Raw genomic sequence first — 24,660 nt, forward strand, 5'->3', positions numbered from 1 at the left:
GGAAAAATATGCAGAACATACTGTTTCCTGCCCTTTACTTTTTTGCTTCATTAGTAATTAGTGTCTTTACCTTCTGCACCAGTTTTCTGAGGCGGTACACCTCTGTGTCTTTAAGACAAGTATCACCCTTCTTTCTCATCAACCACTTTGAAGCGGCAACAAACAAAGATCGATTTGGAAAAAAATCATCCACATTAACATCCCTCTTTCCTTTAGTTAATTCTAGGAAACTACAGATTTGCTCAAGATCATAACCATTGTTCTTCTGACCATCAGGGATAGATGAATCAGAATACTCTCGCTCACTATCCGAGTCAGGGAAGTCTTCTGAATCACTTTCTTGCAATCTTGTCTTTTCCTTTATTAAAGGCATTTTCTTTGGTGTCGCTCCTTTAGATTGTGCTTTCCTCTTTAATTTTGGCACTTTAAACAAATCTTCATCACCTCCCACTGTTTTTTCCCCAACATCATGTATCACCTCATCAATGTTCCTTTGTTCCAGCTCCTCTCCTTCTACACTAGTCTGACTCTGATTCACAAATGCTTCAGCAGAGGTGGTTGCACACTCTCCATCCGGTTGTGTTTCAGACCCCTCAGCTGGTGTCTCCCTCTGCACCCCTTCACTGTCCTCCTGACTCCCCCCCTCTGCACCCCCTTCATCCTCCTGCTCGGAGCAGCCTCTGCCTCTGGCTCACGAGCCTTTTCTGGACAATTCCGCACCAGGTGCCCTTCCTGCCCACAGCCAAAACATTTCATAGATTGTGTTGATGCGAAAATTGTGTAATCAAACCCTCCAACTTTAAATTTCATGACCACATTCAGCGCATCACTATCATTCTTCAGGATCATGTAGAGTTGTCTCCTGAGAGACACAACATGTTTCAGTCTGCTGGATTTACATCCTGACGGGAGCATTTTCATTGCCGACACAATCTGTCCATGACGTGAAAGCTCCCTTTCCAACACCTCATCACTGATAAATGGTGGTAAGTTAGACAGTATGATTTTTTTCGCTGGATTAGTGAGAGGAAAAACGGTGACATGCGTGTTTTTAACAACAATTCCTCGCTCAACAACAAAGTTTACTTTTTCAATTGAGTCCAAAAAAATCACAACTGCTCTGTTCATCCTGGACGCAGCCCTTAAACTATCATACCCGACGACCTCCCCAACTGCCAGACTACAATCCTCCACTGAGTGCTCCACGCCGACCGGTACTTTAATTCCGTGCCGACGGGAGAGGTTTGTGAAGCCCCCACAAGCATTGGCACTGTAGTGATGTGTCGGTCATGAACGATTCGTACTAAAAAGAGTCGTTCATTTCTCAACTTCAGTTGCCCTCTCCTCTCTTCCGTCTCGTGTCTCAAAGCTCCCGTTCACAGTACGTTAAGTGAACGAACTGAACGAGAGTTCCGACGTGAATCACGCTCCGACGTGAATCACGCTCCGACGTGAATCACGCTCCGACGTGAATCACTGAACGAACTGAGAGGGAGAGAGAGACTCAGAGCTCCCGTTCAGAATCAGTACACACAATCACTTTCACCACCCGTTTTTCATATTTTAGGTTTCACTACGCAAATAAAAGATGTACGCAAATAAATATTAGGTTATTAATTATTTTTAATTAGATAAAATGAAAACAATAAAAAATAAAAGTGAGAAACATAAATTACAGTGCAATTAAAAAAAACTTGTTATGTCATTGTCATTCATGATAATGTTTGCAAACTGAAAGCTTCATAACAACAAGCACATACATTTTCGCGACACCCAGCTTAATTGTTATTAATTAATGATCGTACAAATCATTGACTGACTGGTGAAAGTGATTGTGTGTACTGATTCTGAACGGGAGCTCTGAGTCTCTCGCTCCCTCTCAGTACGTTCAGTGAACGAACTGAACGAGAGCTTCGCTCTTCCTCTCAGTTCGTTCAGTGATTCACGTTGGAGCTCTCGTTCAGTTCGTTCAGTGTTTCACGTTGGAGCTCTCGTTCAGTTCGTTCAGTGATTCACGTTGGAGCTCTCGTTCAGAGCTCCGCCTCCTCTCTCTCCCTCTCAGTCAGACAGTCAGTGAGTGATTTGTGTACTGAACGTACTAAACAGAACGGTCGGGGAAAATAAATGTGATTGTTTTAGCAGCTTTCAGTTTGCTGAAAAGTTCAGCATTTTACTTTTAACTGGAGGAGATTTATTAAAGCATGAGAACAAGTCAATTGAAGAATACATTGAAAAGGGATGTGATGATTCCTTTAAAAAGCTGCTTGCTGAATGTGGAGGAAGATACCACATGTTTGATAACTATGATGACAAAAACAAAACTCAAGTCAGTGAGCTGATAACCAAGATTGAAGAAGTGGTGAGAACTAATGGAGGCAGCTGCCATACCAACAAGATGCTGCAAGAAGCTGAAGCCGCTATAAAGAAAGAAATGCAGGAGAAGGAAGAAAAGATGAAGAGAGAGAGGGAGGAGCTTCAAAAGAAACACGAAAGAAGAACAGAGGATAGAAATTGAAAAGGAGCGACAACTGAGAGAAAAACAACTCCAAGAAAAGCAAGAGCTTATCAACAAGGACTGTGAGGAGAGAAAGAAAGGAGAGCAAAAGAGAGAAGAAGAAAAAGAGAGCGAGAGGAAGAAATTAAGAAACAGTCATGGGAACAGAAGCTCTCAGCTTTGGAGAAACAGATACAATCAGAATCAGAATCACAGGAAACCATTGAGAAAAAGCTGGAGGAGACTAGAGAAGAGATGAGAAAGCAACAAGAGACTTGGGAGAAAGAAAGAAGAAAACGAACACAAGAGGATGAACAGAGACAACAGGAAGAACGAACAAAACTTAAGAAGCTCCAAGATGAATACGAAAAAGAAAGAGAGATTAATGAAAAGAAACGAAAGGAAGAGGACAAATACAGAAGAGAACAGGAGGAGAAGGAGAGAAGAGAATTGGAGGAAAACCACAAGAAACAAATGAAGGAAATGAAGAATAAGTCTGAAGTGGAGGCCAGAAAACAAGCTGAAGAACTCAATGATTTCAGACAGAAATACATGAAGGACTTCAATGCACTGGTGGAAAAACACATGGAGGAAATGTGTGAGTTGAAGCAAAGACAAGAAAGACATCTGCACGAGGCAGAAGAGAGACGTGACAAAGAGTATAATCTTTTACAAAACCTCTCAAAAAGCAAAGAAAAACATCTGAAAGAAGAAAGAGAGGAATTGAAGAAAAAGCAGGAACAAGAAATAAATGAAATGAAACAAAAATACAAAAGCAAATGTATCATCCTCTGATCTTTGTGGCGTCCAAGAACGCCACAAAGACACTTCCACTAGTAACTTAGTTCTTGCTGAGATTCATGGATGTGATGTGATGTAAAACAAACACATGATACCTGTGCCCTAATAAAAAGGATAAGTGCTCAACCAAACACTAGGACAACGACGTCATTGCATGGAGGAAAATGTTGGAGTGCCGACGTTGCTGATGATGTGTTCTGACCACGAGAAATCAGCCACCCAAGCTGATCTGACTCAGGTGGTGACTTCATCTAACATTTAACATTTAACTAAAATGGTGTCATCTTTTGCTGTTTTATATACTGTAGAAAATTGTAAGACAGATGCTGCCACAAGAGGGCGCCCTGTGTATACAGTAAAACAGGCCTGTTCCTGCTAAGAAGTAATTCCTGTTTGATTTCTTGATTCAGTTTAGATGTAAATCAAACACAAGGTCCAAATATTGTTTGTACAATTTTAGTAATTTCAGGTTTCATGATCTTTGTATTTTAAAAAAATGTGTCTTTTATTGTAAAATATGTTTTTTCGTAAATGAACATCAAGGATTTTAAGGAAATATTTTGCTAATTTTTTCAAGTTTACTTATTTTTGTAGAAATGTTCTGAGGTAAAACTTGTTTTGTTTTTCTTTGTTCTATGTCTGTGATAATAAAAAATATCTTAACAAAAGAACACCTTTTCAGAAGTTGCCTTTATCATGGGGAAGTAATACTCTTACTATGTGACATTTAATAGACCTGAAGATATATGAGTATTATCTAATCTACAGAGTGATTATCCCACAAATCAGCTGCTACCTTTCATGATTTAGTTTTAAAGCTGACTTCTAAATTGTACTTTTTATGTCCTGTTAAAATGAATCAGTCAATAGTAGCCACGTTGTAAACAAGGCTCTGAGAAACATAAAGCTGTAGCTTTAGAGACACGACATTTACAAACATGTTTTACATTTCTGAGTAAAGGCTTTTTGCACACAAAGTCTGTTTTCTTTTATATCCAAAATTGCCACTGGTTTGAAAAAAAGGATCTCATGTTGTGTAAATCATGTTTGCACACTGACCCAGAAACTTTCCCATCATAATTTTTTTCAGAACAGGTTTGATTTTCTGCGTGTTTCTGCCTCCATCTCTTTTTGTCTTAGTGTTCAGGATCAATTGCATTTTAATGTGTGGTTACAGTAGAAGGCAGCAGTCTGTCTAACTGGACTTCTCACATCCTGAAATACACCTGGACGTTATTAATCAGGGAAAATCTCCTTGCTATTGTCTTGTTTTCAGCAAGGGATGGACCACATGTTTTTATTTTTTCCAACTGAAATGACCACAATATCATCTTCACTACCTGATGACTTCATTTTGTCTCATATTGCAAATTTATGCGATAAATAATGTGACACTTTTATTTTATCGGATTACGGATTTGAAATATGCATCCGACCAAATGGACTCAGTGTGCAAAGACCTTCTGAACATTAACGTGTAGAGACCTGCCTTCAATCAGTCTGTCTCCAAAGCAAGAACATGCTTCACATGTCTTTGGTGCCGGACAGAAAAGTTATCTATCTAAAAAAAAACCTTTTTTTGATCTTTCTGTGTGTCCAGCACATATGGAAAAATTGACAATAAAGATGACTTTGACTTTTGCCTTTTGTCCCCATTAGAAGGTGCGCTGTAATGGGAACAAATTACAGAAAAAAGAAACAATGGACCAGCTTACCTCTGTTTAGTAGAGGTGTGGTCTCTGAAACAGTTACAGGCACACTTGTGTGAGAGGTTGATTCATCATCAGAATCAACCTCAAGTGCAGACGACATTGTGCAGGAGTCTTTTTGTCTTGTATTGTTTTCAAAACTCAGTCACAGTTTACATATTGCATAGCATATGTGTGATTTTTCATTCAGCCTCAGCATCGTGCCTTTCTGCTTGATCAGGCCAGAGGTCTTCATCCACATCACAGGCAATATTGTCTCTTCCTCATCTAACTCTAAGATTGTATTCATTTAAGGTGTGCACTCTGAAATGGCTTATGTTGGCTCAATTACATCATCAGCAACACGTGTTCAGATTTTAGTCGTTGTGTGTAAACTGTGACAACTGTGCTGTAATTGGGTTTAACTTCTGCCACCTGTTACCATTATGCTTCACAGGTGCACCATCATGTAGTAAGTGAGAAGTGTTTAGAGTTTTGCAAAAAAGAGTGAATGAGACTTGCAATTTGTGTCTTAGGCCTACTAGGAAAAGTTGTTTAAGGTTTTTCTGAAAGAGTGGTTTCAATAAATGGGTGACCATTTGGTTCAGAGAATGGCATTTAGTGTTTAAGCAACTGTGAAAAACTAAATGTAAAATGATCCATTTATATATTGACAACACAGAATTTACAGCAATGGTGCAGTCATTTAAATCTGAATATAACACTCTTAAGCACAAATCAAATGATATACACTAGGCTCTAATTGGCTTTAACTTACCTGCTGCTACCTGTACAGTCCAGCTTTTCAGGGGAATCAGCTGTTGTGTATCTGTCAGTTATAAAACCTTTTCTACTCCTTCTTCATGTCATTGTAGGTGGACTGTATCTGTTATCACTTCTAAAGCTTGCTGGACATTTCCCTTCACTGGCGTAATTAACATTACATTTTAGAATATTAACAGAATGTTAGGAGATTTTGTGTCACCAGGCTCAAGATTTTGCTCAATTCTCTCTCTTACTTTCTCTCTCCAGCTTTGCTATCTCCTTGTTCTTTATTGTTCATGAGAGCAACCCATCCGGGTACTTTGCCCAAACGATGCCGGCCCCGCCCCTTTCTGGGTGAAATCATTCCATCTGAATGAATGGCGGTTAACGGACAAGTTGGGGTCTTTACCGATTTAAAGTCTTAAAAAATGAAAACCGTACTTTAAAACTGCACGTATGAGCCTAAATATGATGACCAGTGATGTAAACATTTAAAATATGAGATTTCTGAACAGAGATCGGCATCATAAGGGTATAAAATTAACCGTGTACGTGAGTGTCTGTTCAATCTCTCTCCGTCAAACTGCTCAAACGAGTCATCAGAGGAAACACACCTGATGAGTAATTATTAACCGTGTTACCTGAGAGGGATCTTTATTTTTAAATAATATTTATTTGTAATAGTTTCTAACAGTGTTCATAGCTGTAATGGAGTGGTTACAGACGTTTAGTTTAATGAAAAGGGGACATAAACTCTGAGTTATCAGCTGATTTAGAAAAGAATAACAGATGTAAAGTCACCTGGATGATATTAAAACCTTTTGTATTCATACGTGAGTGTAAATAATGATGAGTGGGGCGAAACGAGGTGTTATATCGAGCTAGCAAACTTTTTATTTTGACATTTATTTTTCAGTAAGAGGATTTGGTGTAGTGTTCCTTCGTTTAGAGACATTTTCACCAACATATTTATGTGACGTGACAGTTGAAACGTTGTTAATATGTTAGTGAATGAATGTGTGAAGAATCTGGTAACAGACTTCTCTTCTGTCACAGAGTGATCGCTGCCTTAAAGCTAGCAGGAACATGACAGCGGTCCCACAATTTACCACTTTAATCCTCTCTAGTTTCAGTCCAAACACACAGAGCTCTTCTTTTACCCTCCTTTGTCCTTTGTAAATGAAAACCTGATACTAAATTGTGTTTTTAAAATAGTTTGAAGTACAAAAAGTTTCGCAATCGTGTTTAATCTCACGGCTACCAGTGTTTTCTAATCTACCGCCGATACATTCTCAGGGCTTGTTTTCACCCAAACGGGGGCGTGGTCACTCTGGTGAGCCGGAGTCAAAAATAATGTGAGATACTGCTTGACTAAATCATATTAAACACGATCGATATGATCACTGAGTCTTTTACAAAAGTCAATGTGAATAGATTTGTGATAGATCGACAGTTAACGGGAGACTGGATTCAAATTCTGGGTTGACTGAGTCAACTCTGCAGGGGCTCCACAAGATGGCGGCGCTGACCGGCTAAAAACAGATGGAGGTAGGTTGACAATTTGCTCTTTATCACTACTTTAGCATTTTTTTAATCCCAAATATCTGGACCTTTTTTTAGACGTGTATTATACAAATGTATAAATTGTTGTAGGAATGGTTGAATGAATATAATCAGAAATCCTTCAACTTTACAATAACCTTTAAAGAAGTAAAGTTAAAAATTTGTAAAAATTACTATTAAAGATATGTTGTAATGAGGGCTGTCGCTATAACCACCAAAAATGAATTACCGCTGTGTAAACATGCTAACTGCGGTAAACGGAGGCAACCCCCATAACCACTAAACCTGTTCTCTACTGTAAGGGGAAAGCAGTTTTATGAGTGATTCATATAACAGGTAGGGGTCCTGGAAGAAGACCATGAAACAAATCTACAGAGACTTTAAGGTAAACGACCTGACATCTTAGGCAGCTTTAAGAAAAGACAATTAATGAAGGAAACTCAAATCGTGAAGGATCATTAAAGTGTCGATAACGTTGGAGACTAGTTATCGGTTAAGGAAACCTTTATGAACCAGAGTACACGGAGGAATTACTTTTGCAGAAAGAGACAGCCCGAGGAAGAAAGATGAAAAACATGTTTGGTGTTTGGTGAGTTGTTTTATTTATTCATTTATTTTGTGCTACTTTCCTGGTGGTTGGTATAGCAGCTCTCTTTTTATCATTTGGTACTAAAAACATTACATATCAGAGTACTGTAAGCTTTGCATAACAAGCTGAATGATAGCTGACATACTGAGTCTGTAGATAATATCAATGCTTTGTTATCTGTTTTTCTCTGCATAGTTGTGTTATAAAGAGCCCTTTGCTGTTTGCCATATATATATTTTTCACCTTGGAAGAAAGACCAGCATTTTTTGTATCTTTAATATATTGTAAGTAAGAGGGAGATTTGATGTTTGTATTTTCAGTGTAATTAAATATTGTATGTAAACTATTCATCAGATGAGTTAAATATGATAAATTATGACTTCACAGACAACATTTGATTCATATTGTGTATTTAAAAAACAACAGACTTCAGTAAGTGATTGACCTTTTGCTTCACCAAATTTTGAAGTTCAACGATAACATAAAGTGTCTGTGCTGCCACAAGGGGGCGCACTGTCTATTTAAAGTGGCTTTTTTCTCCAGATATTTAATTTAATTTCTGTTAAAGGAGCTACAGTTGAATATTCCTTCTCACCATCATACTATTTTCCATTCCTCTTATCACTTATTCTTCAGTTTAGATCGTAGGTTAAACATGGCTTCATAATTTTCTGACAAGGTCTACATATAATATTTGACCTCAGTGGAAGCAACATCCACCCGTCATCATAGACCAGCCAAATTGCCCCTCGGGGACAATAAAGATTTTCCAAATTCAAAACCAAACATGCAGGTAAATCGTGCTATTGCTCTAGGAGACTTGGAATGAAGATTTGAAGACCATCTCTGGATCTCTTACAGGGTTAGACTCTGGGCTACTAATGGGTAGGTACATCACATTCTCCTAATGGGTAAGTAGATCCATGTTTTTCTCCTACGTAGGTAGACTGTCAGGTAAGTCTATTGACATCTCTCACCCAATGCAGTTACAGTGCAGAAAGCTCAGGCATCATCGGCACCAAATCAACAATCTCTAAACTCGACAGTTTGTCTCTGGCTATTGACCGCTCCTCAGTTTCTCCCTCCTCTCAGGTTAAGAGTCTGGGTGTCATCCTAGACAGCACACTATTGTTCCAAGCTCACATCAATAATGTCACCCGGTCTGCTTATTTCCATCTACGTAACATTAATCGCCTCCGCCCGTCCCTCACTCCCAAACAGTACCGCCATCCTCGTCAACACCCTGGTTACATCCCGCACTGACTACTGCAACTCCCTTCTCTTTGGTCTCCCTCTCAAGTCCATCCACAAACTTCAACTGGTCCAGAACTCTGCCGCTCGCATCATCACCAGAACGCCCTCTGAGTGCGTAATGAGGGCGTTCCCGGTTAAACATCTCATCACCTTCATAGTTCTGCTCCTCAACTTCAAGGCCATCCCCAACCTCGCTCCGCTTTACCTCTCTGAACTCCTGCACATCAACACACCTACTCGCATTCTCAGGTCTTCTTCTTCCATTCAACTCACTGCACCACCCGCCCGCCTGTCCACCATGGGGTCCAGGGCCTTCAGCCGCTCTGCCCCCCACCTCTGGAACTCCCTCCCACAAATCCGTAATATCGACTCTCTTTCCATTTTCAAATCTCATCTCAAAACATATCTTTTTAAACTGGCATATTCAGTCTGATCATTCTGCATCCGGCCTAATAAATCCTGTGCATTTGTGTTTTTTTGTGTTTTTAATGTTAATTTTATCGTTGCGTTGTTACTTTGTTGTTTTTATCTGTATTTGCTGTAACTTTGCAAATAACTCCAACTCCAAACAACAAACATGGACATTCATCTTTTTGGAGTATTGGTGTTGTTTTTCTTTCTCTGTGGACTTTTTAAAACTTCCTCGGGAGACCCATTCAGTCATGGCTCTATTGTTTACACCCGCGAACTGGTTGCGCTGTGCCAACCTCGGATACATGCAGCCGAAAGACCGGACATCCCCGCAGAACTACGGAGGAGGAGAAGGGGATGCAGAGCCGGGCTGAAGTGTCGGTGTTACGTTCCCCGTAGTTCTAGGGGATGCGGGGAACAACAAATTTATATTCACCCGGAATCAAGGTGGAGACCAGAGTTCGGTTTCAAAAATAATAGTCGCTGTATTTAATTGTACAGGAAAACACACAAGCAATGACCAGCTTTAGGTGCACCCACAAAGGTACACAAATTTAGAACAACTGCAACGGAGACGATCTGGCACTCCAGCAGCCTGCGTCCCAGCACACGGATATGACTCTCTCTCTTCCCCCTGCACCCCGTGCCTTTTAGTCATCGGCGGCATGCGTACACAGGTGATTCCACTTCTCCATCAGTCTCCCCCAGAGATGGGCGGAGCACCAACCTGTCCAGGAACTCAGAGAGGGAGGGGAGACACACACAGACAACACAACCCATAACAGTCGGGAAAAGAAAAGACGGTACAAACCATCCGTGCCGTCTTTAATTATGGGGAATGTAAGATCTCTCCCTAATAAGATGGAGGAGCTGACGGCGCTCACCCGGCTTCAGAGGGAGTACTGAGAGTGTAGCATCATGCAGTTCACGGAGACATGGCTGTATGAACTCACTCCGGACACGCTCGTAACTTTGGACGGCTTCCACCTCATCAGAGCGGACCGGAGCGTGAGGGAGAGCGGTAAGAAGAAAGGTGGGGGAATAGCGATGTATGTGAATGAGAGATGGTGTAACTCTGGGCACATCACCGTTAAAGAACAGCGCTGCACTAAGGATGTGGAGCTGCTGGCTGTAAGCATTGAGGCATATTACCTGCCGAGGGAGTTTTCACACGTGATCGCGGTGACTGTTTACATCCCCCCCTCGGCAGACGCTGCTGCAGATTGTGAACTCATCCACAGTGTAGTGTCTCAGCTACAGACATCCCACCCCCAGTCTCTTCTTCTCATCTCAGGAGATTTTAATCACGCTTCCCTGTCTGTCACTCTCCCTACTTTCACTCAGTATGTTGACTGCCATACCAGGGACAATAAAACTTTGGACTTACTGTATGCAAACACCAAGGATGCATACAGATCATCACCCCTCCCCCATTGGGGCGCTCAGACCACAACCTGGTGAGACTGCAGCCCATTTAGGGAGAGTGGGGTAAAGTGAGACATTTTTTACATTTGCTCCCCTCTAAGCAAGCTAAAATGATATATCAGTCAAATTTACACATTTCCCATTAATTCAGGATGTTTCCTAGCAATGGAAATTATCAGAATGTATTCAGGACGAAGGGCAGTGAAAATATGATTGTTTTTTAAAAAGTGGTCTTGTGTCTCACTTTACCCCAGCTTAGGGGTAAACTGAGACAGACCAGAGAAATCAAGGGGGTAAAGTGAGCCAGCTGGGGGTAAACTGATCCACTTACTTGTTCCACTCTGAAACTACCATAACAACACATGTTGTAAAAGTTAGAATCCTGACAGCTAGCTTGACAACCACACACTCCAGAACTAATGTCAGACTAGTAACAGAATCATGGGATTTGGTCAATTAAGCACATTTTTTTTCTAAACACTTGAAAGTAACTCTGAGCAAAATCAAATACAACATAATATAATTCAAAATGTTTTAATTAACATTCAAATGACAGATAGAACCAGTTAGATTAGAACACATTCTGGGGGTCAGAACACAGGACCCTTAGAGCCTGCTAGTGTCTGGGGGTCAGAGCAAAGGACAATCAGAACCAGCTAGAACAGCCTGGGACTCAGGACTAGACCCACCTGGATTAGAACATCAGCCTACTGTCATACTCTACAACTAGGCCTACTCTACATTCCAGCCCTGAAGGTTACAGGGAAAGATGAGGAGTTGCTCTCTCCATGTGGTTCCTCCAGGCCTTTCAGGTTGAGGCAGCTTCTTAACCACATCACTTTTAGGAACATGTGCCACATCATTTTCTTTTATAGCAAACTTGGGTCTCTCCCACTCTTACGTGTTTCCCTGGATTCTTCTGAGAAATTGTGCAAGTATTTCGTCATCCTCAACTTTCTCAAACATGCCAATGTAACGGACGCTCCTGTGTTTGGTTGCAAAGTTAACTATGACAAAGTCACCCACGGACAGATCTGTGTTTCCTGGATCACTTCTCTCATCCTCAGAGCTCTCTTCGTCAGACACATTATCAAGTGGGACAGGGACATCACTCTCCTCAGAGCTGCTAACTACGATTTTCTTTTTGGTTGCTTTCTTTTTCGGTTTTCCCTTTTCTTTGCTATTTTGCTTTTTCCCTGCCAGTTTCTTTTGTCTTTCTTTATAAGCCTTTTCAATTGCCTGCTTCTCAGGAGTATCAGTTAGGATGGCTGTCTTCACACGCTTTCGTTTGGTTTGTGTTCTGGGGGGACATTTGGGAAGTGGTAGGATTTCACGAGGAGACACATATCCAAGTCGGCTGGGAACACGTGGCACATCTGAGTCAGCTGGCGAGGCACATCCATGTGGACCATGCGCAGTGGATGGATTAGCATCAGCGAGTGAATTATCTGCAGCGGGTGGTTCATCTGCAGGGGGTGGACCATCCAAATCATCTGCAGGGGGTGGACCATCCAAATCATCTGCAGGGGGTGGACCATCCAAATCATCTGCAGGGGGTGGACCATCCAAATCATCTGCATGGGGTGGACCATCCAAATCATCTGCAGGGGGTGGACCATCCGGATCATCTGCAGTGGCGGGCTGCAGCTCAGGGTTTGGCCGATCTGACACCATGGATGGTGCAAACGCTTCATCAGGGAAAATTTCTCGGTTATATGGGAAAATCCTAAATCCAGAAGTGATGTTGCGTGGTGTCACTGCTGACATGAAGGCCTCATTCACAAGTCCTGCAATCTGGTAGATGGAGACTGTTTTGCCAGGGTTAGATCTCATCCACCCATCAAGAGCTCGGCTGTATTGGGTCTTGAACGGGCCATACACGGTCACGTCGAGAGGCTGCATGCGAAGGGATGTGTGGGGTGGGAGGGTGAGCAGAACAATACCGTTGCTCTTGGCTATTTCTACTGCCTTGAGTGAGATGTGATCTTTAAGATTATCCAGGATTAGCAGCATGGGACGGTCAGGGGTGCAGGTAGTGTTCTGTATCAGGTGATCAAGGAACTCAGCCCAGGTGTGAGGTTAGGAGGCTTGACTTGTCAATATTTCTATCCCTTGCAGCTGCTCTTATAGACTTCTTTCCTTCCTTGACCTCAGCGGCTGCACTCTCCATCTCCTCGAGGGGTGTTTTGCCCCAGGTTGTCTTCCTGGTGTATTGCCTTGGCATGATGGCTTTTCTACAATGTTTATGACATTAAAAATAAAACATATGTAATGTAATATTACATTAAAATATGTTTAAGACTAAACGTAACTTGTGCCTCATGGTGGGGTAAAGTGAGACACTGTCTCACTACAGCATTTGTCTCACCACAATTTTAGAAAAAACGACCTCTCTTAGCAATTCAGGCTAATCTTCAGCTAGCATCATCACATGGTTTTATATGTTGGTAGTTCATCAACATGTATGAAATACGTTTTTCTACCTGAATCAATTTGCTTTGGCACAACAGTTGATTAAGTTGACAGCAAGAAAATTCACTTTTACATGCAAAAGAAATATTTTTGTGAAAAAAACATGCTTACCACAGCACCATGAGGTCCTCTCCTTCATGGCCAAGGGGAAATGGGAGGGGCTTGAAAACATAATGGTCACATGACCACAAATGTGTTCCGTTGCCGAGATACAGGGGGTGTCTCACATTACCCGATGTCTCACATTACCCTGTTCTCCCCATACCTATGGTGAAAAAACAACCCCCCCACAACCAGGTATGTGAAGAAGTGATCTAAGGAGACCACTGAGGCGCTGCAGGACTGCTTCGACACCACTGACTGGGAGGTGCTGGGCAGCCCACATGGAGAGGACATCGACGGCTTAACCCACTGTATCACAGATTATATAAACTTCTGTGCTGAGAACACTGTACCCACCAAAAAAATACAGTGTTTCTCCAACAACAAACCCTGGGTGGCCCCTGAGCTGTAAAAACCCTGCCCAATGAAAAGAAGAGGGGGTTTTTTCGATCTGGTCCAGAGATAGAGAGCAGCTGAGGAGGGTGCAGAAGGAGCTCAAGAAAAAAATCAAGGAGGGGAAAGCCAGCTACAGGGCAAAGATGGAGGAGCATTTACAACATAAAAATGCAAGGGAAGTCTGGAGGGGCCTGAATAACATCTCAGGTCACAGCAGAGGTCGTGGGAGGGGCCCTGAAGCAGGAGACAGGGAGTGGGCAAATGAACTAAATCTGTTCTTCAATAGATTTGATTCTGCTCCCAACCCCACCCCCACCCACCAGAGCGCAGACCAGCCCGCTTCTCAGACACTCCATCTGAGTACCCTGCCACCCCCCTCAACAGCCCTGTCCTCCTCCTCCACAGATGCCCCCCGTACAACCCTCTCCTCCTCCTCCTCCTCCTCTTCCTCTTCCTCCTCCACCGACAGCCTCTCCATAACAGCTGATCAGGTGAGAAGCCAGCTGAGGAAGATCAAGGCGAGGAAGGCCACAGGTCCCGACAGCATCAGCTCCAGACTCCTGAAGGATTGTGCAGACCAGCTCTGTGAGGTTATTCTGCACATCTTCAACCTGAGCCTGACACTGGAGAGGGTACCGACTCTGTGGAAGACTTCCTGTGTGGTGCCAGTCCCAAAGACATCTCACCCTAGGGAGCCTAACCACTTCAGACCTGTGGCCCTCACCTCTCACCTGATGAAGACCATGGAGAGGATCGTCCTCAACAACCTCCGCCCCCAGGTGACTTCAAATCTGGATCCTCTGCAGTTTGCCTACCAGCCGAACATCGGGGTGGATGACGCCGTCATCTACCTGCTGCAGAGCTCCTGGACTCACCTGGAGAACACCGGCAGCACTGTGAGGGTCATGTTCTTTGACTTCTCCAGTGCCTTCAACACCATCCAGCCTGCACTGCTCAGGGGGAAGCTAGAGAGGGCGGGAGTGGACTGTCACCTGGCTGCATGGACAACGGACTACCTCACAAACAGACCACAGTACGTGAGGCTTCAGGACTGTGAGTCTGACATGGTGGTCTGCAGTACAGGGGCCCCTCAGGGGACAGTTCTCTCCCCTTTTCTGTTCACCCTGTACACCTCGGACTTCTGCTACAACTCTGGGAGCTGCCACCTGCAGAAGTTCTCCGATGACACAGCCATCGTGGGGTGTGTGTCTAAGGGGAGTGAACAGGAATACAGGCAGGTCATCACGGACTTTGTCGACTGGAGTGAGCTCAACCACCTTCAGCTCAACGCCAGCAAGACAAAGGAGATGGTGATTGACTTCAGCAGGAAGTCACCCCAGACTGCACCGGTGAACATCCAGGGCTTGGACATTGAGATGGTGGAGACGTACAAATACCTGGATGTTCACCTCAACAACAAACTGGACTGGTCACACAACACTGACGTCCTGTACAAGAAGGGCCAAAGTCGACTTCACCTGCTGAGACGACTGAGGTCCTTTGGAGTGTGCAGGACTCTGTTCAGGACTTTTTATGACACTGTGGTGGCGTCTGCACTTTTCTATGCAGTGGTCTGCTGGGGAGGAGGGAGCACAGAGAGAGACAGGAAGAGACTGAACAGACTGGTCAGGAAGGCCAGTTCTGTCTTGGACTGTCCTCTGGACTCTGTAGAGGAGGTGGGTGAGAGGAGGATGTTAGTGAAGCTGACATCCATCATGGACAACCCCTCTCACCCCCTGCATGACACTGTGGGGGCTCTGAGCAGCTCCTTCAGCAGCAGACTGAGACACCCACCCTGCAAGACAGAGCGCTACCGCAGGTCGTTCATCCCATCTGCCGTCAGACTGTTTAATCGGACTCTTTAACAGCATCACCACCTCATGACTCATTTTAATAATGCTACACACTGTGTGTGTTTTTAATAACAATAACTCTTTCCACAAGTGGAAGTGTAGATACGTGTAATTTTCTATTATTGTATTTTTTTATTTAACTGATGTAAATATGTTAGATTTTTAACTTCTATTTTTATTTTTAATAATTATATTCCTGTTTTCTTGAGCTGCTGTAATGCAAAAAATTCCCCCATGGGGATCAATAAAGTTTATCTTTATCTTTATCTCTGCTTTGTAAGGTGACCTGGAGAGTTTTGAAATGCGCCTTTAAATAAAATGTATTATTATTATTATTATTTGAATTATTTTTATGTTGCAGTAAGAAATTCATGGGGTGAATTAATTTGATGAAAACAAAAAAGTATGAACAAGTAATACGGTAATAGAATAGCTGTATAGTTTAAAGGTTATCAGATAACATATTACTAAGATTACATTAATTTTTTTGTCAAATCTCATCAACACCTACTCTAATGACCGAACTCTAATAAAAAATTCAGATAGTAGGCCTTTTAGGTAAACATTAACTGAAATCACAAAACGTCCTCCTGTAAGTCTCCTGTTAAGATCCTATCACAGTAACTGATCTAAAAACGGTGATCCATGAATACTTTTCCTGAAGCAACTGGCACCCCATGCGTTCAGCCCATTGATATTGTTTTTATTCCTCTTAGACTTAGAAACTTTATTTATCCCTGAGGGCAATTCGGTTCCAGAGTCCACCCAGACCATGCATACGTTTACAAACAAACAACAGATGGAGTATGTCAGAGACAACAAACAAATCAGTACTTGACAAAGACGAGCACTGACACCCTCGTGTGGTCTCTTTGGGCAATGACACCCTTTATTATTCTTAATGAACAAAATTGGTAATTTGTAAATCAAAAGTCACTAATTTCAGTATTTTGTGACTTTTAATATCAACAATAGATTTGGAAATTGATATTTATCAAACGGAAAAAGTGTTTATTTCTCTTCTTAGTCTTTGTAACTTCATGGCTGTGGATGAAGATATTTAGTCTCTGTGATCTGAATTCTTCCCATGTGGCATAAATGGTGGTCCATGGTGTCCAGAGTTATCACTATAACTAAATGTCTTGCTGGAGTTATACGTGTGCTTTCAGCCACTATATAAGATCCCATAAGTGTTATACTTTTCTTCAAGTTAAGGGAACTGAAGAGTTGATCTTGATTCCCCCTCACAAACAGATTCAGCTTATCAGTGTGTTAGACTAAGATAAAGTGCTCAGATCTTGCACTTTAATAAAACCAGTTATACATCAGTTTCAAAAGTAGTCATTTACATGTTCAGAATACATCATTTATATAAACAAGTCATTTTGTGTGTGAACTTCTTCCTATCGACAGCAACAGTCGGCTGCTGTAAAAGTGCCTCCTTCCTGTCGGCTGCTACCAGGAAGGGGTGGGACTTGTTTTCCATAGCCAATCGGTAGTCGACATAACTGACACAGCCAATAAGAACAGAGTCCGAGTTTAGTTACTCTGACTGACACATTTTTAACCAATGACAATATACAAATAATCAGGGAGCTCATGTTCCACCCTCAACTCCACCCTCGTTTCACTTTCAATTATTTTTGTGTCGCATCAAGAAATTCATCGGGTGAGTTACCAGAAAACTAGACACACAAAAATAAACAAGTAGTCTATTGTTACCTGTATAGTTTAAAGGTTATCAGATAACGTCTTACTAAGATTATATACAGTTTGTTGTCAATTCTGAGTAGGTGATCCATGAAAACTTTTCTGCTGTAATGTGTCTATTCCTACAACAAGTCAGCAAGCTCATATTGAAAGTGAATATGTATTATATTACAAACAACATTTTGAAAAAAGATTTGTGTGGTACTTTGGTTTGAGTTTTTAATACATTTTCTAAAAAATTCTCTGAGCTGAGGTGATTTATTGAGAAGTTTTTGACAATCATTCAGGCAGCTAGTATGTATGGAGGACAAGATCTGACAGAAGTATTAATAAATAAATGTATAAATAAATACTGGAATAAATAAATAAAATAATGAATAAATAAATAAATAAATAATTAAATGCGTGAATAAATAAATAAAAACTGGTAAATAAATGGGACATAAATAATTAGATGTATTACATTTATTTCTACATGTATTTATTTCCACATTTATTAATATCTACATTTATTTATTTCCACATTTATTTATTTATACATTTATTTATTTCCACATTTATTTATTTATACATTTATTTATTTTCCATATTTACTCATTTCTACATTTATTAATTTCTACATTTATTTATTTATACATTTCAGTGTCTGTATGCTAATGAGGTAGGAGGGACTGATCTAAAAACGGTGATCCATGAATACTTTTCCTGAAGCAACTGGCACCCCATGCGTTCAGCCCATTGATATTGTTTTTATTCCTCTTAGACTTAGAAACTTTATTTATCCCTGAGGGCAATTCGGTTCCAGAGTCCACCCAGACCATGCATACATTTACAAACAAACAACAGATGGAGTATGTCAGAGACAACAAACAAATCAGTACTTGACAAAGACGAGCACTGACACCCTCGTGTGGTCTCTTTGGGCAATGACACCCTTTATTATTCTTCATGAACAAAATTGGTAATTTGTAAATCAAAAGTCACTAATTTCAGTATTTTGTGACTTTTAATATCAACAATAGATTTGGAAATTGATATTTGGAAATTGATATTTATCAAACGGAATAAGTGTTTATTTCTCTTCTTAGTCTTTGTAACTTCATGGCTGTGGATGAAGATATTTAGTCTCTGTGGTCTGAATTCTTCCCATGTGGCATAAATGGTGGTCCATGGTGTCCAGAGTTATCACTATAACTAAATGTCTTGCTGGAGTTATACGTGTGCTTTCAGCCACTATATAAGATCCCATAAGTGTTATACTTTTCTTCAAGTTAAGGGAACTGAAGAGTTGATCTTGATTCCCCCTCACAAACAGATTCAGTTTATCAGTGTGTTAGACTAAGATAAAGTGCTCAGATCTTGCACTTTAATAAAACCAGTTATACCTCAGTTTCAAAAGTAGTCATTTACATGTTCAGAATACATCATTTATATAAACAAGTCATTTTGTGTGTGAACTTCTTCCTGTCGACAGCAACAGTCGGCTGCTGTAAAAGTGCCTCCTTCCTGTCTGCTGCTACCAGGAAGGGGTGGGACTTGTTTTCCATAGCCAATCGGTAGTCGACATAACTGACACAGCCAATAAGAACAGAGTCCGAGTTTAGTTACTCTGACTGACACATTTTTAACCAATGACAATATACAAATAATCAGGGAGCTCATGTTCCACCCTCAACTCCACTCTCGTTTCACTTTCAATTCTTTTTGTGTCGCATCAAGAAATTCATCGGGTGAGTTACCAGAAAACTAGATACACAAAAATAAACAAGTAGTCTATTGTTACCTGTATAGTTTAAAGGTTATCAGATAACGTCTTACTAAGATTATATACAGTTTGTTGTCAATTCTGAGTAGGTGATCCATGAAAAAGTTTCTGCTGTAATGTGTCTATTCCTACAACAAGTCAGCAAGCTCATATTGAAAGTGAATATGTATTATATTACAAACAACATTTTGAAAAAAGATTTGTGTGGTACTTTGGTTTGAGTTTTTAATACATTTTCTAAAAAATTCTCTGAGCTGAGGTGATTTATTGAGAAGTTTTTGACAATCATTCAGGCAGCTAGTATGTATGGAGGACAAGATCTGACAGAAGTATAAATAAATAAATAAATGTATGAATAAATACTGGAATACATAAATAAAAGAATGAATAAATAAATAAATAAATTAAGCACTGTATTCTTTGCACTGAGAGCCTGCACTGAGATTTAGCTGCAATACATTTTCTATCCATCTGCGGTCACGTGAGGCCCAAGCTGCAGGGGCCCCTGGTGGGGCTGTAAAAGCCCAGATTTGGTGGCCTCTGGCAAATTTAAATGCCACTCTTCCCTCAAATTACTCTTAATTGTTGGTTATGACTACATTTCTTGTTGCATATGAGTTTGCCTATCTGATTGTAAACATGTAGCCTAGTAATATGTCATGATGGGGGGGGGGGGGTCTTTCGAAGTTCTGTGAAACTAAACAGATGGTATTTGATGTTGCCTCCAGGTTTGAAAGCACAGGAAGGTTAAAGGAAAGTGTGACCATGTCTTTTCCGAACAAAGAAGATCCAACAGGTACAATCTATTTACAATACTTCTACATGTTCATTATTGATTCAGCCTTTAGTTTTGTAATCCATAAACCATTCAAGCCCCATAAGGCATTTTACATCTAACAAAAACTATTTAAATGTATCAACAAAACAGAGAGGTCAATCACCAGACACATTGACTCCTGCAGTAGAGGATGTTTCTTTGTTATAGAGTTGTAATGTTTCTGATAAATCAATAAGTCTAAGAACAAACTGGTGATGTATTTATTGTTATGGATTAACTGGACAAGTCAAGATAACATAGTCACTACCAGAGATGGGGACTGGAGTTTCAGACTCACATTCAAGTCACACACGAATATGACTTGAGACTCGACTTTGACTTTTCCCTCCAAGACTTCAGACTGGACATGAAGTTTGGAACCCTTGCCCAATCTTATTGTTGTGTAATTCGGGCACATTGTTCAATACATGCTGAGCGTCATTCCCTCCCATCATGCGTAACGTGCGAGCAGCCACACTCCACAGATGACACCATGATGGGAACATCCCCTGCAGCTGCTAGAGAGGGACTAGCTAGAGACTAAAGCGATACAGGCGATCTGATCAGCGCTGCATTCAGGAGGGGCGCTTTCACAAACCTTTCATTATAATTTAACATACAGTATAAGCAGCTTCCTCATTCTCCTACGCTTCATTGCTCCCCCTCTATTTGTCTAGCTCAACCACTCACTCATCACACACTGTAGCAGTGTTCAGATACAGGGGAACCTCTAATTATGAAGAAAAGAGAGTAACAAGAAGTCAGCCTACACTTATAACAGTAAATGTTTAATATTAACATAATTTAACAGAGAAATGTTAATAAACAGCAGCTAAAGGCACGTTAGGATACAAGAGTATTGTGGTTGTAGCATTGCTGTAGCATTTTTATCTGGGCAATCCTCCCAATATTCATAAAGATATAGTTATATATTTTTTAATCATTATTATTCATAAAACAAAGAGACTCAACTTGAACTTGCAGCTGTTCCTGAAGACTTGAGACTTACCTGAACAGTCTTGAAACTTGACTTGGATTTGCAAGTGACTTGTGCCCATCTCTGTTACTAAATATGACTTGCATAACTGCCAAAGCAACCTGTTTTTAGGAATACTTACAGGAATATATTTTTGTAATCAATATCAAATAGAGACCTAATGTTGTAAACCTGTTCTCTTTCTCTTTGACAGTCCTTTTAAACTTTCTCTCACAACTTGGACTGGAGAGATTTTATCCCAACAAGCTCACTCTTCGGTCTCTCTTGGAGATCAACAGAAACAGTGTGTATGATGAAGATGTTTCATCAGTGGAGGATATACCATGGTGTTTTCTCAGGAAACTATTTAAAATCAATGCAAAATGCAGGAACTGTACACAATTGTCAAACAAAGATGATGAGGAAGAGGAAAACACAGATGTCTTTGACTTAGACCTTTATACTGCAGAGGACTCTGCAGACAATAAGGTGAACCTTCTTGACCTCATAGTAGCACTCTTTCTTTGTGCTGACAGCTTCTTGCAACAAGAAATGGCCCTCAAAATGTCGATGTGCCAGTTTTCTGTCCCACTAGTGTTACCCTATAGCAACAATAGTCAGTGTACCTTGATGGTCTGGGCTCTGAGAGACATTGTCAAAGAGTGGCGTCCACATGAAATGTCAAGTTCAAAAGGGTTTGTTGAAGACAACATAGTCCAGACAGAACTACCCTTCTTCTCCTTTGTGAGGCTTAAAAACTGCACTTTATCCAAGTCCCAGTGTTTGAATCATATTCTCAGCCTTGGCCAGTACAACACCAACAACATGTTCGTACACAGAGATATGAAAGGAGGAGACCATGAAAGGAAGATTTCAAATGGCTTGGTAGAGGTCTGCTGGTACCTTCCATGTGGCAGAGAAAATCTTGACACATTTCCAAAACCAATTGCTGTCGCCAGTCTGAGAGGAGACATTGGTCGGTCAATTACACAATTCAGTTTTCTTTTTCAAGTGTCGACTGCTACCTTTGTATTCCTGGACAAAGTTGAAGAAAACGAGCACAAGATTCTGACATCTCTTCAAGATGTGAGATCTAAACTGTACTTGGTTGTAAACAAGGCTGAGAATGCCAGAGAGGACATGATGACTGTCAATACCACAGTCAAAGAATTAGAATTACCAAGAAGCAGTGTGAAAATGAAAGACCCACATGTAAATCTGATTGAGTTTTCAGAGAAACTAAGTATAACCATCAGAAAATCCATGACAAATACAATGAAAATCGAAAACATGCTTGACACGGCAGTTGAACTTGGTCTGTCTGAGGATGAAAGCACAAGTGAACACCAAAAGAAGGTTGCTGAGGAGATTGCAAAAGGAATTGGTGTGCAACCTATATCAGAGTACAAGAACAAAACACTTCCTTTACAAGGTGTTAACTGGAAAAAGTTATCACAGTTGGAAATGGAAGAATGTAGGTTAAAAAATTGCAGTGATCTTAGACTGGAAGAATATAAATCTAAACTACAAAAAGAAAAACAAGAGATCATCAAGGAGCTTGGCAAACACAAACTATCCAAAGCTATGAATAGTTTCATTGAACAATCATCTGAACAGGACAAAGTGAAAAGAGATTTTTTCCTGAAGTGGATGAAACTTAAACTGAATGCACATTTGCAGCCTGCAATGAAACTATCCTTACTTCGTCACAAATTGGCAGAAGAATGCAACAAAAAGGAGAAAGACGGGAAAGAGATTGCAGAACTGGATCAGGCTTTGCTGGAAAGCTCTTTGGGAATAGAGCATTACATGAGAGAGATGGGACTAATCTATGAGTTTTCCTCCCAGTCACAACACACTGATGATAAAATATCTCGACTCCCTGGTTTGGCTGCTGAAATGCTGTTGGATGGATATCCTTTAGAGCTTCTCGATGGAGATGCGTCTAACATCCCACAGAGGTGGGTGACGGATGTGCTAATGGAGCTTCACAACAAGGTTGGAGAGAAGAGCAGACTGTTGGTGCTGACTGTGTTGGGTGTTCAAAGTACAGGGAAGTCAACACTCCTCAACACCATGTTTGGTGTGCAGTTTCCTGTCAGCAGTGGCAGATGCACAAGAGGAGCGTACATGCTCTTTCTCAGAGTAGGTGATGACATGCAAAGTGAGTTGAACTATGACTTTATAGTTCTCATTGACACAGAGGGTCTTAGGTCACCTTGTTTGGCACAACTAGAGGACAGTTGTGAGCATGACAACCAGCTGGCAACCTTTGTCATTGGTTTAAGTGATGCCACCATTATCAATGTTGGCAATGGAGAACTTCACTGAAATGAAGGATTTTCTTCAAATTGCGACTAATGCATTCTTGAGGATGAAGCAAATTGGGGAAAAAGCCAGTTTGTCATTTTGTGCACCAGAATGTGGGTGGAGTTTCTGCCCATGCAAAGAACACAACAGAGCGGACAACCCTCTTGGACCAACTCAATGAAATGACCAAAATCGTGGCAGAAATGGAAAAACAACCTTCCATACAGTTTTTCACAGATGTGCTGGACTATGACTTGGAAAAGAATAACTGGAATATCCCAGGACTGTGGCATGGCACCCCACCAATGGCACTAGTGAACACAGGTTACAGTGAAGCTGTGGCAGATTTCAAGAGAAATCTTCTGGAGACGGTAAAAAGAGACAAAAGTGATCATGTGTCACAGATCCCAGAGTTTCTGGAGTGGATCAGAAGTCTCTGGAGAGCTGTTAAGTTTGAGAACTTCATCTTCAGTTTCAGAAACACTCTTGTGGCTCATGCCTATGACAACCTTTGCAAAGAGTTCAATCAGTGGGAATGGGCGCTTAGAAGAGAGATTTCCCGCTGGAAAACAGAAACGGAAATGGAAATCCTAAATGCTGAGGTGTCTGAGCTTCATCATTTGAACGAAATGGTCAAATCAAAAAAGTCAGAGGTCTCTGACAAAATAAAAGAACAACAAAAAATAATGGATCAGAAACTCCAGGACTACTTCAAGAGGAAAGACAGACAGGTGAATCTGATAATGAAATACAAACATGACTTTATCATCAGGATCGAGGGTCTTACAAATGAAATCCAACAGTCAGCCAACAATGATCTGGATTGTGCACTTGAACTTAAAAAAAGTTCAAAAGAGGCTGAAGACCTTCAGAGAAATCACAGAAAAGTGATTGAAGAGCAGGTTAAGAAACTTTTGAGAGACTGCAAAAAACGCACACTGTCAGACGAGGAGCTGGAAGAAGAGTTTGAAAAAGTGTGGGCTGCTGTCACTGTAAAAATATCTGGCCTAAAAGAACAAGATATATCTGCCAAAGTCCTTGACCAGTTGAAAAAACATTTTAGAAATCTTAATGTCAATGAGGAACTACAGAAGATTGGAGACCTGAAAGAATTCGGGAAAGATCAATTTAAGGCCAAAACTGATCACAAAAAAAAGACAAAGATGCATTTTTTAAATATCTTCATGCAGAACGATGTAAGAGACTTACAGAGCCTGGCAGACAGTGTAATTGCATCTTGCACACGATTTGTTGAAGATACTGCAAAGA

The 24,660-nt window shown here is 40.9% G+C and overlaps 1 protein-coding gene and 2 pseudogenes across 1 annotated transcript; all 3 read left to right on the forward strand.

Annotated features, from left to right (window-relative positions):
- The first annotated feature begins 2,139 nt into the window (after nucleotides 1-2,139).
- LOC136178470 (uncharacterized) lies at nucleotides 2,140-3,289 on the forward strand (annotated as a pseudogene).
- A 16,659-nt stretch (nucleotides 3,290-19,948) lies between these two features.
- On the forward strand, nucleotides 19,949-23,599 carry LOC136178471 (up-regulator of cell proliferation-like). The gene is made up of 2 exons (XM_065952345.1): nucleotides 19,949-20,084; nucleotides 21,296-23,599. The coding sequence occupies exons 1-2, from the start codon at nucleotides 19,994-19,996 to the stop codon at nucleotides 23,410-23,412; spliced, it is 2,208 nt and encodes a 735-aa protein (XP_065808417.1). The 5' UTR covers nucleotides 19,949-19,993; the 3' UTR covers nucleotides 23,413-23,599.
- On the forward strand, nucleotides 23,414-24,656 carry LOC136178469 (interferon-induced very large GTPase 1-like; annotated as a pseudogene).
- Nucleotides 24,657-24,660: the final 4 nt, after the last annotated feature.

The sequence above is a fragment of the Labrus bergylta genome, unplaced genomic scaffold (assembly GCF_963930695.1).
Source record: "Labrus bergylta unplaced genomic scaffold, fLabBer1.1 SCAFFOLD_180, whole genome shotgun sequence".
In the NCBI taxonomy this organism is placed as follows: Eukaryota; Metazoa; Chordata; class Actinopteri; order Labriformes; family Labridae; genus Labrus; species Labrus bergylta.

Excerpts from the sequence above, each read along its gene's own strand:
- LOC136178471 (XM_065952345.1), top strand. The coding sequence starts at position 19,994 with ATGGTATTTGATGTTGCCTCCAGGTTTGAAAGCACAGGAAGGTTAAAG. Across the intron at positions 20,085-21,295 it reads GAACAAAGAAGATCCAACAG|TCCTTTTAAACTTTCTCTCA; the intron begins GTACAATCTATT and ends TCTCTTTGACAG.